Raw genomic sequence first — 14962 nt, 5'->3', positions numbered from 1 at the left:
CTCGAGTAAATCTGCCCTTTTGTTAAATACTGAGTTTCCAAAACAAAGGCTGGGCTGAACACAGAGATAGAATGTTCAGAATTAAATGAAGTAGGTGTTATTTGCCTAAAATTGCTATTCCTGTAAAATTATGAGTATTGTAATACATGGAATGGTAAGGAATATTCTCTTGGCTTTCACCAGAGACCATGAGTTATCCAGTTTCTGGGGATGGCTGTTAAAAACAAGCTGCTCCCCTAAGTATTCTAGAGAAAAGAGCTCCATTGCTTTTGAAGTCTTTTTATTTAGGAAGAGCCATATATATATGTGTGTGTGTATATATATATATATATATATATATATATATATATATATATATATGGGTCCCTTTGAAGCTTGGGTCAGTTGCAAAAATGTCAAATGTTTTTGCATCATAAACAAAGTTGTCTTTGAGAAGAAATCACTTTTTTCTTAGTGATTTCTTACTTTTCCGATATTTTTACTGGAGTACTCTTGGCTGCTAAGAAACCCCAACAGTGAAATGTAATATTTTAGAAAATAACTTGCCCAGTTTAGATTTTTAGGATACCATTTTACAAGCTTTTTATTCTGATGTTTAAATTAGCTTTTGCCATAGTAACAGCAAATTTATTTTGAGTGATTTTGCTGAGTAAAATTAATAAAGGTAAGTTTCTGATGTTCCATACTTTTGGGAGCCAGATCCTAAGGGTGGCTCATATTACTGTATAGTAAAAGAAGAAAAATTACATAAAAACAAACATAAAGAAGGTAGCAACTGATTTACTCATATTGCCAGTCTGTTGTTTGGTTGGGGTTTTTTTGAGCATAGTAGTGCAGATCCAAGTTCCATTTAAAAAGGGTAAATTACTTTTAATTTTATACTTTCCAGCACAGGCTTCTGTCCTGAATATTAAAATCTATCTTAGAATAAAATAAATAACTAACTCCCCAAATCTGGATGCTTTTGTACTTAATAATCTGAAATGCAGAGCAGTAGAGTGAGTCCTGTCCATGTTTTAGAAAAAAACACCACAGTCCAAATTGTCATGCAGTGCTGTTTTCTGCCATGCTTTCAGGGTGTATAGGCTGAAGGAATTAATGGTAAAGATAACTATTCCTTCCACCAAATTGTTTAATTGTTCTTTAATACCAAGATTACCTAGGTACTCTCATATGATGTGTGATGTTCTCTGTGAAATCTCTGAAGAAATGTTTTCTTCTGCATTATGTGAGAACTTGTGTCCTAAAGGGGCTCAGCAGAGAATGAGCTTATCTGCACATTTTTAAACCTTGTCCATGACATGGAGAATAGACTTTAATGTTTGTGGAGTCTTTGAGGATAGTTAAATACACATAAAAGTTAAGAAAGTGAAGCTTTTGTCTTCAAGATTGCTGATAATTACTGAGATACAGGAGAAAACCAGGACGTGGTTAGCCCTGGGGAAGTTCTAAAGGGACAATACAGTGGCTGGCTGTAAGCCAGTTTACATTTTAATGGAAATTACACAGCACAACTTTGGCATTCACCAAGTTTACCCAGAACAGCCTCTGTCTCATAGTTGGGGTTGCTTTTAAGCACAACTTATCCAGTGAGGGAAGATGGGTTACAGTCATCTTTGAACTTGGCTGTAATTCTGCCAACTTTGTATTTAGGGTACAGGCAACTTAAATGACCATCATTTTTCACAAGCCTTTCACAATTCCCCTGGAAGATTGAAATTTCACCCTTAAATTGACTGTCAGATTATTTTAGATTATGCTGAAAAAGCATATGACAGGGTTTATTTGCAGACTTACGTGGACCAGTGCAGAAACTGAGGGTGCAGTAGTGCTGGATTCATTTGTTGGCTGTAACATGCATGGGTCTTGTGTAGCTTGGTTTCTGTCAAAAGCTGAGGCAATTGAAGGGAAGCAAGAGTATAAGGAGATGCTAGACCAAGGTCCTAAAAGCTCTGAGTGCTGTGCAAGGAAAAGTGGAATTTATGGGAAGTCCACTGAAGCATATGTTCCTCAGGTATGTCTTTGTTCCTGATAAGCAGGAAATGATTCTTACATTGTGGCTGCTTCACCTTGGGAGAGGCAGGGTAGCACAAATTCTCTGTGCCTGCTGTGCCCAAAAGCTCTCTGTGTGGGGTTCATGGTAGTACTTGCTTTGCACAGTTTTCATGTGACTTTTTAATAGTACCACAGACTAAAATGTCAGATGCTGCAGATACATGAGCCTTGATGATCCATTCTAGAAGCTTGACTCTAGTTTCATATTGTCAAGGAAAAAAAAAAAGGTCACTTTTCATTTTACACTGATGCCCATACTGTTTCAAAAAGCCTTGTAAGACTTGGGTTTGGCTTGGCCAGTTTCACTGTAACTGCATCAGCTTCTATGGGGTCTTAGAAAAGGGAGACAAAATGATTCTTGTAGCTTAAACTGTTGAAAAATTAATGGCTAAATAGTGTAATTGCTTATTAACATGAGAGCAAGGCCCTGCTTTTGGGGATCACTGAACAGTTTCAGAACACATTAGACCATTAAACATAGTTTCTGTTGAACCTTTGAGGAATTCTCCACACATTATTGTAACTCCTATTAGTTCCAAACCATTAGATGCCTTCTTGTGATCTAATTTATGATCTATGTAGGAACTGATGGCTCTTTAAAGCTGGAAGGGAGCAGTATGAGTGCAAGGACTTAAGAGCTTAACAACAAAATCAGAGTATAGCTGTAGAACCTGTACTTGAAAGATAAAAGTAGATGAAAAGATTAATTTACCATGTGTCTTTGCAAGGCTTCTGAGACTGACTCAAGTTTCTGAATAAGGCAGAGGTCTTGTGAGAGAAGTTTTTGATTTGGGGTCAGTTTCTGTGTCTGAAGTCCCAAAGGTATGATTAGCTTTTACTGCCAGCTGCAAAGTTGTTGATGTGCAAAGTTAATGTTGCAAACAAAATTCTTGAGCTGAGAAAGAGTCAAATGGCAGCTTGAGTGGGAATTACAGCAGAAACTGGACACTTCTTACACTGCCTGGTGGCAGCTACCAATTTAGTTCTGTGTCACACTGATGTAGGTGGGACAAATCTGATTAAAAGATGGCAGTGGGATGAAGTGCTAGGAAAAATCTGAGGGATTGCAATCAGTTTGCCATAAGTGTGCAACAAGTGTGTGTGGTGGGGCTACAGAATGTATGTGGGAAGAGGAGGGACTGTAGCAGGAGTATGTTAATAATACAGAAAATGATGCATTTGTGGATTTTCAGGCAGAACCATTTTCAGTATTATATAGATTTTTGAGTCCCAAGGGTGATTTTAGGTCCCAAGCTGGTTTTACTAGCTGCATAGTGAAAGTAAGAAATAAAGGGTTTGCTAATTTATTTATTTTCATGGAGAAGAGCTCAGTTTGATACCAACTCCTTGTTCAGCCCCATCTGCAGCCACAGAATGCTCTGAAGGCATAAGGATCACCTCTGTGATTCCCCATAGAGTGAAAGAGGAGGGAAGGTGACTTGAATGACTTTCCTTTGGGAAATGTGTACAAAGAAAAGAAATTTATTGATCTAACTTCTTATATAATTGTCTCCAATTTTATCTCTGTGCTCCTTTTCTGAAAGTTGGAAAGATTCTATGGTTGTTGGAGGCCTACAGAAGACATTTACTTCTCCCTTCTACACAGTGACTTAAATAGTGTAGTTTAGGTAACAATGTGATATCTGAATCTTGATATCCCTGCACATTTTCTGGAACTACTAAATCAATAGTTTAGTTTTTCAGCTGATGACATTGTGCATCAGGATAGTTTATTTTTTCGTGGTGGTGGTTTGTTTCTTCTGGAAATCCATTTCCACTTTGGAATCCATGTAGAAATAGTCAAGGGAATAGTCAAGGCAGAAAAAAGCCTTTCTCAAGAAATGCATCCTCTTCCAGAGTATCCTTAGTGATATAACTTGACATGTGTCTGGCATGTCTGTATTCCTAGTCTGAGTACAAACCTGTCCTAACAAAATGAACCCAAATATCTTCCCTAAGAGTACCCCCAGTGGACTGCAGAAAATTGCCTGGGAATGTCATTCCAAGCTCCAAGGGTCAGAGTGTGTGGTTCAGGTCAGGAAACCTTCTGCTTTTCCTGCTTTTTCTTGATCAAGATCTACAGGCATTCCAAAGAGAATAATTTGATATTGTAGGATTTATAAACAAGTCTGTTTTCATTAGAAGTGAGGTTTGGCTAATGTCTTATGCTGTTACTGTTCATTATGTCTGTCATTAGCAGCACCGTGTATCTGAATGCTAAGGGAGCAGGGGAGCTTCCTCAGAACGATATTCAGTCTGAGCAGAGTCAATCATATTTTAATTTCCACTAGAAAATGCCCTGGGAGTGGTGTGATGTCATGGCTTTGCCTGCACTATTGTGATACTTCTCTCTACAGTAAAACCATGGTTTTACTGCATGGAATGTTGCTGCCTCCTTAAACTGAACAACTATTCAGTGCATTTTTATTGCTTTAAGTCTTCTTGGTTTTTCTTAACTTTGCAGCCTTTTTCCACATCTGACATTCAAATACTGAGTGCAAGAAAATGAGATTTACTTAGAAGTTCTAGCTATAGGTAAATGATGCCCTCATGCATAAGTTCATGCCCTGTATTTGCACTTAGGTTTAAAGAAGAAGCCAGAATCAGTAGAAAGTACCTCAGAAGATGAAGATGAAGTTGAAAAACAGAAGGTAAAGTGATGTAAAATGTTGCATTGCATGAATTCTGCAAGTATTTGGTGTGTGTTTGTGAGTGGAACTGCAGAATTTCATAGGATGGCAGTAAAATAAAACTAGACTATTTTAATAGTGAGAGCTTTTGGAACAAAAGCTTCCAAGAAGTTTGTGTGTTGGGCGGTGCCAAGTTTTAATTTTTTTAACATCAGTATTGTATGAACTGTTTGTGAGTTCAAACCTTGTCCTGTCTATTTTTGTCCTTGAAGATTATTTGCTATTTTGTGTTTTCTTTTTATCCTTTATCAGCACAAGTTAACTAAAGGAATTACTTAAATCCAGATATGTTAATTTTTATTTTGCTATATGAATACCAGCATTAAATTGTATCTGTTAGTTAATTCTAAGTACTAGGGTACAATTTTCAGATGAGATTATTACTGTGTTTGAAAATTGAATATGCATATTTGCATTCATTTTATATCTAATAAGAAGGAAATCAATTTGTATTAATACTGTACCTCAAAATGATAAAAGAATGTTTTTATGGGTGAAATAATACTGCTCTGTTGACCCTATTTCAACTTATTTAAATAAATGTAGACTCATACAGGCTTTATTAATGACATGCTGAATTTTTTCATAGAAAAGTTTCATTGTATACGTGGACTTTTTTATTTTGTAACAGGCTGAAATGGCCCTACTGATGATGGATGATGAGGATGACACCAGAAAACATTTTAATTATAAAAAGATCGTAGAACAACAGAATCTGAGCAAGAAGAAAAAGAAACTTCTTATGAAAAGGAAAGAATTACTAGAAGATGACTTCCAGGTAATTGTGAACTTCTTGACTTTGTGACTGGAGCAGTTCCAGCAATCTCATGAGCTGTGACTTCTGAAGCAGTTCATGTTTTATTAGGCTTAAAAGCTTTGCTGTCATGGGAAAAGTTCACCTAAAATAAATGCTTCTTTACTCCATTCAGGTTAATGTTGCTGATACAAGATTCCAAGCCATGTTTACTTCTCCCCTGTTTAATTTGGATCCTTCAGATCCAAATTTCAAAAAGACAAAAGCAGTAGAAAAGATCCTGGAAGAGAAAGCTCGCCGAAGAGAAGAAAAGGAGCAAGATCTGAAGGAGGCAAACAAGGGCCTGCAGAAGAAGATGGCAAAGAAAGGAGAGGTTGCCAAGAAAGCCATAGATCCTGCCCTGTCAATGCTAATCAAGTCTGTCAAACATAAAACTGAAGAGTTTCAGGCACGGAAAAAGCAGAAATTCAAATAACTGAACTCTGATTTTACTCAGCCGTTACTTTAGTCCAAGCCCTGCTAACTGGAGACATCTGTTCAAGTTACTGTGACCTGCTCTAATTCCTGTCCACCCAAAATGTCCTGAAAATTCATTAACTGTGTTGGTGAATTGTGAAGTGTTCAGAGTAATAGTCACTCTTTTCTTATAGTCACTCTTTTCTTTTCCACAACAAATACTGTTTTGCACATATGTAAGGAAATGATGGTTTTGGGGTGGTTTGGTTTGTATCATGTCATCTCTTAAAAATAATAGAAGTGCTGAAGATGGCTAAAAACATCATAATTATGGGTTTATCTATAAATAATAAAAACTATTCTGCAGAGGTTTATTGCTGAAACTAAGTGGTTTTAAAGTCTTTAATCCCACAGAAGTCTGTAAAACATACCTGTCCTGATAAAGAAGGTAATAATATAACTACAAATGGAAGAAATTTTGTATACAAGTTTTTTGTAGATTTTTAAAATATTGCATAAATGCTTTATTAATTTCTCCTTTAAATACTTGAAGGTCATAGAACTAATTCATGGAAATATTGCCATTTAGAAGTATTTCATTAACATCTTTTTGAAATAAATATTTTAAATTGGCCCAAAAGAATTTTGTGTACTAGCTGTGTTTTTTTTCTTTCACACCTAAATGAAATTAGATCAAAATAAACCTTTTCTTATTGTTATTACATTTCCATGAATATAATACTTACACAAAGTCTTCCAGCATTGCAAGTGTTAAAAAAAAGGGGGGGGTGGGGAGGGGAAAAGGAAAAAAAAATCAAAGGCACATCTTGACGATCCAATTTTAGAAAACATGTTGTTTCACCCCACTACTATTTCTATAAACTATGCCTTATGTACTTAAAGATTTTGTTATACTGACAAACAGCTAAATAAAGATTATATCTGAATACTTGTGATCAGTGCAAAAACTAATACATATAATGCACAAGCCAAGATCCTGTTGCAGTCCTCTTTTTTTTAACAACACCCTCCTTTTCTCTCAAATCAGTCTGTCCTACTTCAAGTTGCCATCTGAGAAGAAGAAAAGTACTTTGAGGAATCTCCTTGGTTCAGTTCAGCACTGTCAAGAATAACAAGGGCTTGAAATGAAACAAAAAAAAAAAAAGGCAACTTGGATTTGGACTTCAGGTTAAAATCTGTGAAAGAAATCCAAAGATTTCCTGAGGGTTTGTGGAGTGCGTGTTATTTCCTTGTAGTTTTGTCCAACAGAATAGGAAGCACCTGGTAATGTGGAAGACAAAAGCTGCTCTCCAAAAGCCACATAGTTTTGTGTGCCAAAAACTTGTGTTGAAAAAGACTTGCATTTGTTCCTGACATATTTTGAGTTGTTAAAAAAAAGTAAGGCTGGGCTTTGGAAAAAGAAGTCAACGATACAAAAGTGGAAGCACATTTTTATTGGGAAAAAAGCCATAGAAAGGTTTTCTGTGACTATTAGGCAGGAGCCTTCTGAATTCCTGGGGGAGATCCTGTGTAGGGCAATGAGGATGTGGTGGAGATGGAATAAAGTCTGGGGGTGAAAAAGTTTAGTTTCCAGATGTCCCTATCCACAGCAGGGGGGTTTGGATTAGATGTTCTTTAAAAGCTCCATCCAGCACAAACCATTCCATGGTTCTATGATCCTTTGTGTGGCTCTCACCAGTGCAGTGCAAGTTCCTGCTAATGTTTAATACATTAAATTAATGTAATAAACAGTATAACCTGTGTTCACCACAAACATGAAAGCAAATGACACTTCTCTTGATGAAAGCAATCTGTTAAGAGTTATTATTTGCTACAAAATGGATTTTGGCCAGTGGATGAAACTGGTGTTATTAGGAAGCCCTACAGTAAGTGCTGCATGTGAAAAAGGCATATTTCATGATTGGCTTTTTGCAAATATTAAAATGAATATTATATGTATTATGTTAGAAATCTATGTTGTATTAATTTTACTAAGTAGTGTGTTAAATATAGTTTTAGGTTATAACATAATATTAAAATATAAACTATGCTCTGTAAGATACTTTGAAAGAGAGGACTCACATTGAGATAGCAGCCACAGGACACCTAAATCTTTCAGAGAAAGAGAATTTATTGCTCCATTATCAGAAGAAACGAACTTCTTCCTACCTCATTCAGTCCTGAAGACTCAGTCAGGGTTCAGAGGAAGAAGCCGACACTGACCAGACAGAATCCTGTGTTTGAATGGAATTTATGCATCATGGATGAGGTGTATGAATATGCAACAGGCTGTTGCTTTTAAGGGTTAATCCTCTGTTAATGTGTGTCCTTCTTCAGGCTTATTTTGCCCAGAAAGAGGTACCCGGACTGTCGGTACCTCTTTGTTTTTATTGTCTTGTTTTGTCCTAATTGTCCAAATTTCTATTACTCTAATTTCATTATTATTTTTATAACCATTTTATTATTATTAAATATTTAAAATTTTATAAACAAGTGTTTGGCGTTTTTCACACTGCAGAAATATAATTTGTCTAAATTCCCTTTAAAAACTTAAGTCTGGCAGGCCAGCTCCCACCGGCTGCCGGCTGGAAAGGAAGTCCACAGCCAACAGGGCAGCTCAGGGCTCTGATGGCAGCGCCAAGAGGCGGCCCATGCACACGCTCTCTGTGTGACGTCATGGGTCACTGCGGGTGACATCATGGGCCAGAATGAAATTGGTGCTATTAGGAAGTCCTATGGTAAGTGCTTCAGAAATATAATTTGTCAAAATTCCCTTTAAAACTCAAGTCTGGCGGGAGAGCTGCTGCTTTGTTCCCAGCTGCTGGCTGGGAATGAAGCCCAGGGCCCACAGCGCAGCTCAGGGCCCTGATGGCAGCACCATGAGGCGGCTGTGCACAGGCTCTCCAAGTGACGTCATGGGCCGCTGAGGGTGATGTCATGGGCCAGAATGAGATTGCTGTTATTAGGAAGTCCTATAGTAAGTGCTGCAGAAATATAATTTGTCAAAATTCCCTTTAAAAACTCAAGTCTGGTGGGCGAGCTTCCACCGGCTGCCAGCTGGCAATGAAGTGCGTGGCCCATTGGCAGTGCCATGAGGCGGCCCACGCACAGGCTCTCCACGTGACGTCATGGGCCACAGTGGGTGATGTCACGGGCCAGAATGACATTGATGTTACTAGGAAGTCCTATAGTAAGTGCTGCAGAAACAGAATTTGTCAAAATTCCCTTTAAAATCTTAAGTCTGGTGGGCGAGCTCTCGCTGGCTGCCAGCTGAGAACAAAGCCCAAGGCCCACAGGGCAGCTCAGGGCCCTGAGGGCAGCGCCATGAGGCGGCCGCGCGCAGGCTCTCTACGTGACGTCATGGGCCGCTGAAGGTGACGTCATGGGCCAAAATGAAATTGGTGCTATTAGGAAGTCCTATGGTAAGTGCTTCAGAAATATAATTTGTCAAAATTCCCTTTAAAACTCAAGTCTGGCGGGAGAGCTGCTGCTTTGTTCCCAGCTGCTGGCTGGGAATGAAGCCCAGGGCCCACAGCGCAGCTCAGGGCCCTGATGGCAGCACCATGAGGCAGCTGCGCACAGGCTCTCCAAGTGACGTCATGGGCCGCTGAGGGTGATGTCATGGGCCAGAATGAGATTGCTGTTATTAGGAAGTCCTATAGTAAGTGCTGCAGAAATAGAATTTGTCAAAATTCCCTTTAAAAACTCAAGTCTGGTGGGCGAGCTTCCGCCGGCTGCCAGCTGTCAATGAAGTACGCGGCCCACGCACAGGCTCTCCACGTGATGTCATGGGCCACAGCGGGTGATGTCACGGGCAGAATGAGATATGAGATAGATGTTACTAGGAAGCACTATAGTAAGTGCTTCAGAAATATAATTTGTCAAAATTCCCTTTAAAATCTTAAGTCTGGTGGGCGAGCTCTCGCCGGCTGCCAGCTGAGAACGAAGCCCAAGGCCCACAGGGCAGCTTGAGGGCAGTGCCATGAGGTGGCCGCGTGCAGGCTCTCTACGTGATGTCATGGGCCGCTGAGGGTGACGTCATGGGCCAGAATAAAATTGGTGCTATTAGGAAGTCCTATGGTAAGTGCTTCAGAAAAATAATTTGTCAAAATTCCCTTTAAAAACTTAAGTCTGGCGAGTGAGCTCCTGCTGGCTGATGGCTGGCAACGAACCCCACGGGGCTGCTCAAGGCCCTGAGGGCAGCACCATGAGGCAGCCGCGCGCACGCTCTCCGCGTGACGTCACGGAGCGCTGAGGGTGACGTCACGGTCCAGGCGGCGCTGCGGGGCTGCTCGGTCCGCCCGGGTCAGGCCTCACTGTGAAACCTGAACCCGCTCGGGTACAAACTGTGCCGCACTGCTGCTGCCACACGGACACCGGAGCGTCGGCTCTGTCCGCCCCTGCGTTCCGATCGCTCCACGGCCGCGCCCTGCGGGGTCCCCCGAGCTGGAGGGGGCTGCGGGCGGCTGAGCGGCTTCTGCTGCCTCCGTGTGATCCTCGCGTGTGTTTGTGTTTCTCCCGGCGCCTGCCTAGCATTCAGATTTACTTTTGCAGTGCAGTCAGGGCTTTGGGCAGCTTCCAGGTTGAAGGAGAGCAGGTTGCTCAGAGCTCCATCCAGCCTGGCCTTGAATGCTTCCAGGGATGCGGCATCCGCAGCTTCGCTGGGCAACCTGTGCCAGTGCCTCAACACCTTCACAGCTCAGAACTTCCTCCTAATATCTAATCTGAACCGACTCTCTCTCAGTTTGAAGCCATTCCCCCTTGTTCTGTCACTCCAGGCCCTTGTGAATAGTCCTTCACCATCTTTCTTGTAGGCTCCCTTCGGGTACTGGAAGGCCGCAGTTAGGTCACCCCTGAGCCTTCTCTTCTCCAAGCTGAACAATCCCAAATCTCTCAGTCTTTCCTCAAGGAAAGCTGCTCTATCTCTCTGATCATCTTGGTGGCTTCCTCTGGCCTCACTCCAACAGCTCCATGTCCTTCCTGTGCCCAGATCTGCGTGCAGCCCTGCAGGTGGGGTCACACCAGACGGGGGGCAGAGGGGCAGAATCCCCTCCCTGCCCTGCTGCCCACAGGGCTTTGGGTGCAGCCCAGGGCTGCTTTCTGGGCTGCCAGAGCACATTGCCATGTCATGTCCAGCCTCTCATACACCAGCACCCTCAAGTCCTTAAGTCTGAAGTTAATTAGTGTTTTAAGTGGCACCTCTATCTTAATTTTCAAATGCAAGGCAGAGTGAGACAAAGCAGCCACTCACTCAGACCCTCTGGCCTGGCCTTGACATTCCCAGCCTCTGGCTGCCAGGCAACAGCCCTGTGACATCGTAGCTTGATGCCACCACCTGGCACAGAGCCCGTGGGCACAGCTCAGCTCGGGGTCGGGCCCAGAGAGCGCAGCTCCCAGCTGGGGCAGCTGTGCCATGCTCCGCCCGGGGCTCTCCCTGCTCCTGGGGCTCTGCGTGGCCTCGCTGCTCGCCAGCACGCCCAGAGCTCTCAGCCGTCCCCCCAGGAGCGTGGCCCGGCTGCCTGTGCCAGCCCGGGGCGCGCAGCAGCCGGGCCCCGGCACGGGCCGTGCCGGCCTGTGGCCCCTGCAGCTGCACTGCTGCACCTTCCTGGCCCTGTCCCTGCTGCTCGCCGCGCTCTGCCTCGGCTGCAGCCTCCGGAGAAAAGCCCAGAGGCAGCGGAGAGAGGTGAGGGACGGGCACCGGGCAGGTGGGATGGTGCCAGGGGCCGGCAGCTACAGCCTGTAGGGTGAGCAGGAGTGCCAGCCCCTGTGCAGAGGAAAGCCTGGGCAGGCACCAAGGGTCCTCTGCCTCTTCCCCAGCCCCATGCCCAAGCCCAGGAGCAGAGGTGGGGCTCAGCCCTCTCCTTCCAGGAGGAAACAAGGACAGGCTGAGCCACCAGAACAAGACAGACCCTGCCCGACATCCTCTCCACCCAACCTGCAGCCTGGGGCAGCCCAGCCAGGCCCCGGGAGAGCCCAAGGGGGCCCAGCCCCTGCAGCCCCTCTGCCCCTCTCATCGTGCTCCCTGCCCTGTGTCTCCCAGGAGAAGAACTGGACACGCTCAGCCTGGCCCAGGACCTGCTGCCTGGCTGACTGCTCCCCACTCAATGAGGAGCTGATCGGCCGCCAGAAGGAAAACTCTGCCTCCATCAAGGGCTTCCTGAGGCACCTGCGCCAACGCTGCCTGCAGGGGGACGCGCTCCAGAGGGGAAGGAACAACCAAGGGTGGAAGGACTTGGACGAGGAGGCAGCGCTTTTCTCTGATTGAGAAAACAACACCTGCTAGGAGAATGGAGCAATATACTGCAAGATTACTCATACAGATTTCATTGTTATTAAAATAGTTTATTTAGAAAGACACCCTTTATTAGCAGTGAATGAGTTCATTATCAGAGAGATACCATTGAAATTTTATTTTCAAAAATTGTAGGTTGGCTGAAGCAGGTGATTTTCTGTCAGCTTGTTGCAGAGAATGAATGATACTGTTCACTGTTGCAAGAGCCAGTGGAATATGGTTAATATTACAAGCTACATACTGGGCTTACTCCTAGGAAAAAACCTGAGGAGTTAAAATCTACTTCATCTAGAGGGGTCAGGATAATCTTTTGCATAATATATATCCTTTCACTTCTTATGTGCTTCTTGAGCAAGAGATTATGTGAATTCTGCAAACCGAACAACCTTGTCTTGATGTAAGAAGAGCTTTAGAGTTTCAACTTTAAAAGGCCAAGCTTTGCAAATGAGAATTTGAGGTGTCAGCTAAAATAAATTTACAATGTAAGTAAATCTATAAAGACATCTGGACTCATTTCATGGTTCTACAAAGAAGAGGAGCAACAGGCTGGAAGTGTGGAGGCACTTTGGGAACAGTGGACAGCGTGGACTGGGATAATGAAGTGTCTCACACATACACAGCTGGTTCCCAGGACTGATGATAGTGACCATCAGAGAAGGTGTCATGGACATGGGATTCATGTACAGCTGCCCTTGATCCTGGGAAGGCAGCTTCAGTAAACAACATGTTCTCTACACCACTTCTGCAACAAAGTGGACAGAAATGAATAAAAACTCTCTAGCAGAACACAATAGTTAAATGCTGATTGAGGCAGAAGGATGTAAAATATCTGATTGTTGCAAGAATTTCCTAGCAAGTCTATTATGAAATATATGTATTTTAAATCAATGAAGTTAGTTTTGAGCAGCTGTCAGAAGTCACATGTGTAGATATATATATCAATATGTGTATATTGTATAGCGTATTATATAGTGCATACTGTGTTACATACATGTGTAGTGATATGATACCTTTGTACACTGCATATTAATATATGTATATTGCATATTGCATGGTATATATCTACACCGATGTAGATATATAGATGTATTGTGTATTGGATGATATATCTGTATATTGATAAACTGTATCTGCATATTGATAGAAATATGTATATTGATATATGGGTATGTAGCATGTTTTATATTTGTATTTTTGTATGATATATATATCATACATATATTGCATATTGTAGGTTATATATATATGATATATGATGTATGATATCTACATTATATATATGTATATTGCATAGATGTAGAGGTACATTATATATTCTATGATATGTATATTGATTATATACCGATACGATATATACACATATTGATATGAAATATATGTATATTGTCCTGGGGCTCACGGTAACGACACCGGAGGTTACTATCCACCCCCGTGCGACACAGATGGCATCTGTGGGGCCGCGCTGCTTTGCCCGGAGCCGTGCCTGGCGCCGATGGTGCTGCCGGACCGGAGCAGGGAGCGCCGTCCCGGGCCGGGCCCCGCCATGCCCGCCCCGCGGGGCGCCATTGGCCCTGCGGAACGCCAATCATCAGCTCCGCCACTTCCGGCCGCGGGGCGCGGCCCGGCCAATGGGCGCGGGGCGGGGGCGGGACGCCTCACGCTCACCGAGGCAACGGGCGGGCGAGCGGGCGGTCCCGGATGGCGGCGGTGCAGGGTGAGTGCGGCGCCGTCGCGAGGCTACCCCGGCCCGCCGCTCCTGCCTCCCCCGGCACGGTCTCTCTGCCCGCGGGGCTGCGCGGGCCGGGAGCGGGCCTGGGGCAGGCCGCGCGTCCGCCGGTGGGGCTGCCCCGGGTGACGTCACCGGCCCCGCGTGACGTCACGGGCTGGGCGGCGGGAGCGGCGCGCCGCCGGGATCGGGATGGAGGCGCGGGAGGGAATGCCCCGACCCAACCCGACCCTACCCTCCCCTCGCGCGTCTGTGTTCTCCCAGTGGCCGTTCCGGAGTCCGAGTGCCTTTTGCAGTGCACTCGGGGCTGCTTGGGTCAAATCGTTTCGGTTGCTGCTCTCCCGCAGTCACGCTGTTGTGTGTTCTTCCACCGTTCCTGGCGCTGTTCGGATGGGGAGCAGGAAATGGGTAGCAGGGAGGGATGAAGTCAAGAGTGGTGGAAGTATGACAGCCCAGGAGGGAGAGTTGATAAATCCTAGAAGAGGCTTGGATGGAAAAAGTTGGGTCCAGTGGGAGCTCAACACGTGGAAGCAGCAGGTTTGCGAATGGAATATGAAAGGACTTGAAGAGCAGTTTGAGATGGGAGGTGTTTGAGAAAATTGAGGTGGTGTGGAGGAAGTGTTACAAACGGAAGCAAACGAGAGAGACAGGTTGTCTGTATGTTCTCTCTAGAAATAAACACATCCTTAGATCCAGCTCTGTGCAAAGGCCTAGTGAGGATTTTCAGCCTGCAGCTACATTGTTAGCAAGTCTTCAAGTGACATCTCCATCTTAATTTTCAAAAGCTATTTTGTCATCATTATTGCTTTCCCTACTACCACGCTATTTCTTCCATTCCTGGGAGAGTTTAAATTCTTTACTTGCTCCTCTGTCTGTTTACTGAAGTCTGTGCTGTGCCCTTGTTGCAGGAGTGACTTTCTGTAGGGTGCAGCAAGATGCAGCAAAGAGGACCAATGGTTGCTGGAGCCATCTTTACTATTATTGGTAAA

General features: G+C 43.8%; 3 protein-coding genes across 6 annotated transcripts in view; all 3 read left to right on the top strand.

The window, feature by feature from the left end:
• The window catches only part of ESF1 (ESF1 nucleolar pre-rRNA processing protein), a 30928-nt gene extending 23980 nt beyond the window's left edge, over positions 1-6948 (top strand). For both annotated transcript variants that reach the window (XM_077176109.1, XM_054630200.2), the window contains exons 12-14: positions 4639-4706; positions 5377-5523; positions 5675-6948. In XM_077176109.1, coding sequence (XP_077032224.1) covers positions 4639-4706; positions 5377-5523; positions 5675-5974 — 515 coding nt within the window. In that variant the 3' untranslated portion in view covers positions 5975-6948. The remainder of the gene's footprint in view (positions 1-4638; positions 4707-5376; positions 5524-5674) is intronic.
• A 4400-nt stretch (positions 6949-11348) lies between these two features.
• Positions 11349-13589, top strand: LOC143693744 (uncharacterized). Its single transcript, XM_077176358.1, has 2 exons — positions 11349-11638; positions 11996-13589. The coding sequence occupies exons 1-2, from the start codon at positions 11369-11371 to the stop codon at positions 12218-12220; spliced, it is 495 nt and encodes a 164-aa protein (XP_077032473.1). The 5' UTR covers positions 11349-11368; the 3' UTR covers positions 12221-13589.
• Positions 13590-13857: 268 nt separating this feature from the next.
• The window catches only part of TASP1 (taspase 1), a 78958-nt gene continuing 77853 nt past the window's right edge, over positions 13858-14962 (top strand). For all 3 annotated transcript variants that reach the window (XR_013181552.1, XM_077176108.1, XM_054629391.2), the window contains exon 1: positions 13858-13961. The gene's annotated coding sequence lies outside the window, so the exon portion shown is untranslated. The remainder of the gene's footprint in view (positions 13962-14962) is intronic.

Source organism: Agelaius phoeniceus, chromosome 3 (genome assembly GCF_051311805.1).
Source record: "Agelaius phoeniceus isolate bAgePho1 chromosome 3, bAgePho1.hap1, whole genome shotgun sequence".
Classification (NCBI taxonomy): domain Eukaryota; kingdom Metazoa; phylum Chordata; class Aves; order Passeriformes; family Icteridae; genus Agelaius; species Agelaius phoeniceus.
The sequence above is the reverse complement of the archived record's forward strand: the minus strand, read 5'-3'. Positions and strand labels throughout refer to the sequence as shown.

Coding starts and splice junctions, on each gene's coding strand:
- LOC143693744 (XM_077176358.1), top strand. CDS start 11,369: ATGCTCCGCCCGGGGCTCTCCCTGCTCCTGGGGCTCTGCGTGGCCTCG. Junction 11,639..11,995: donor CCCAGAGGCAGCGGAGAGAG/GTGAGGGACGGG, acceptor TGTGTCTCCCAG/GAGAAGAACTGGACACGCTC.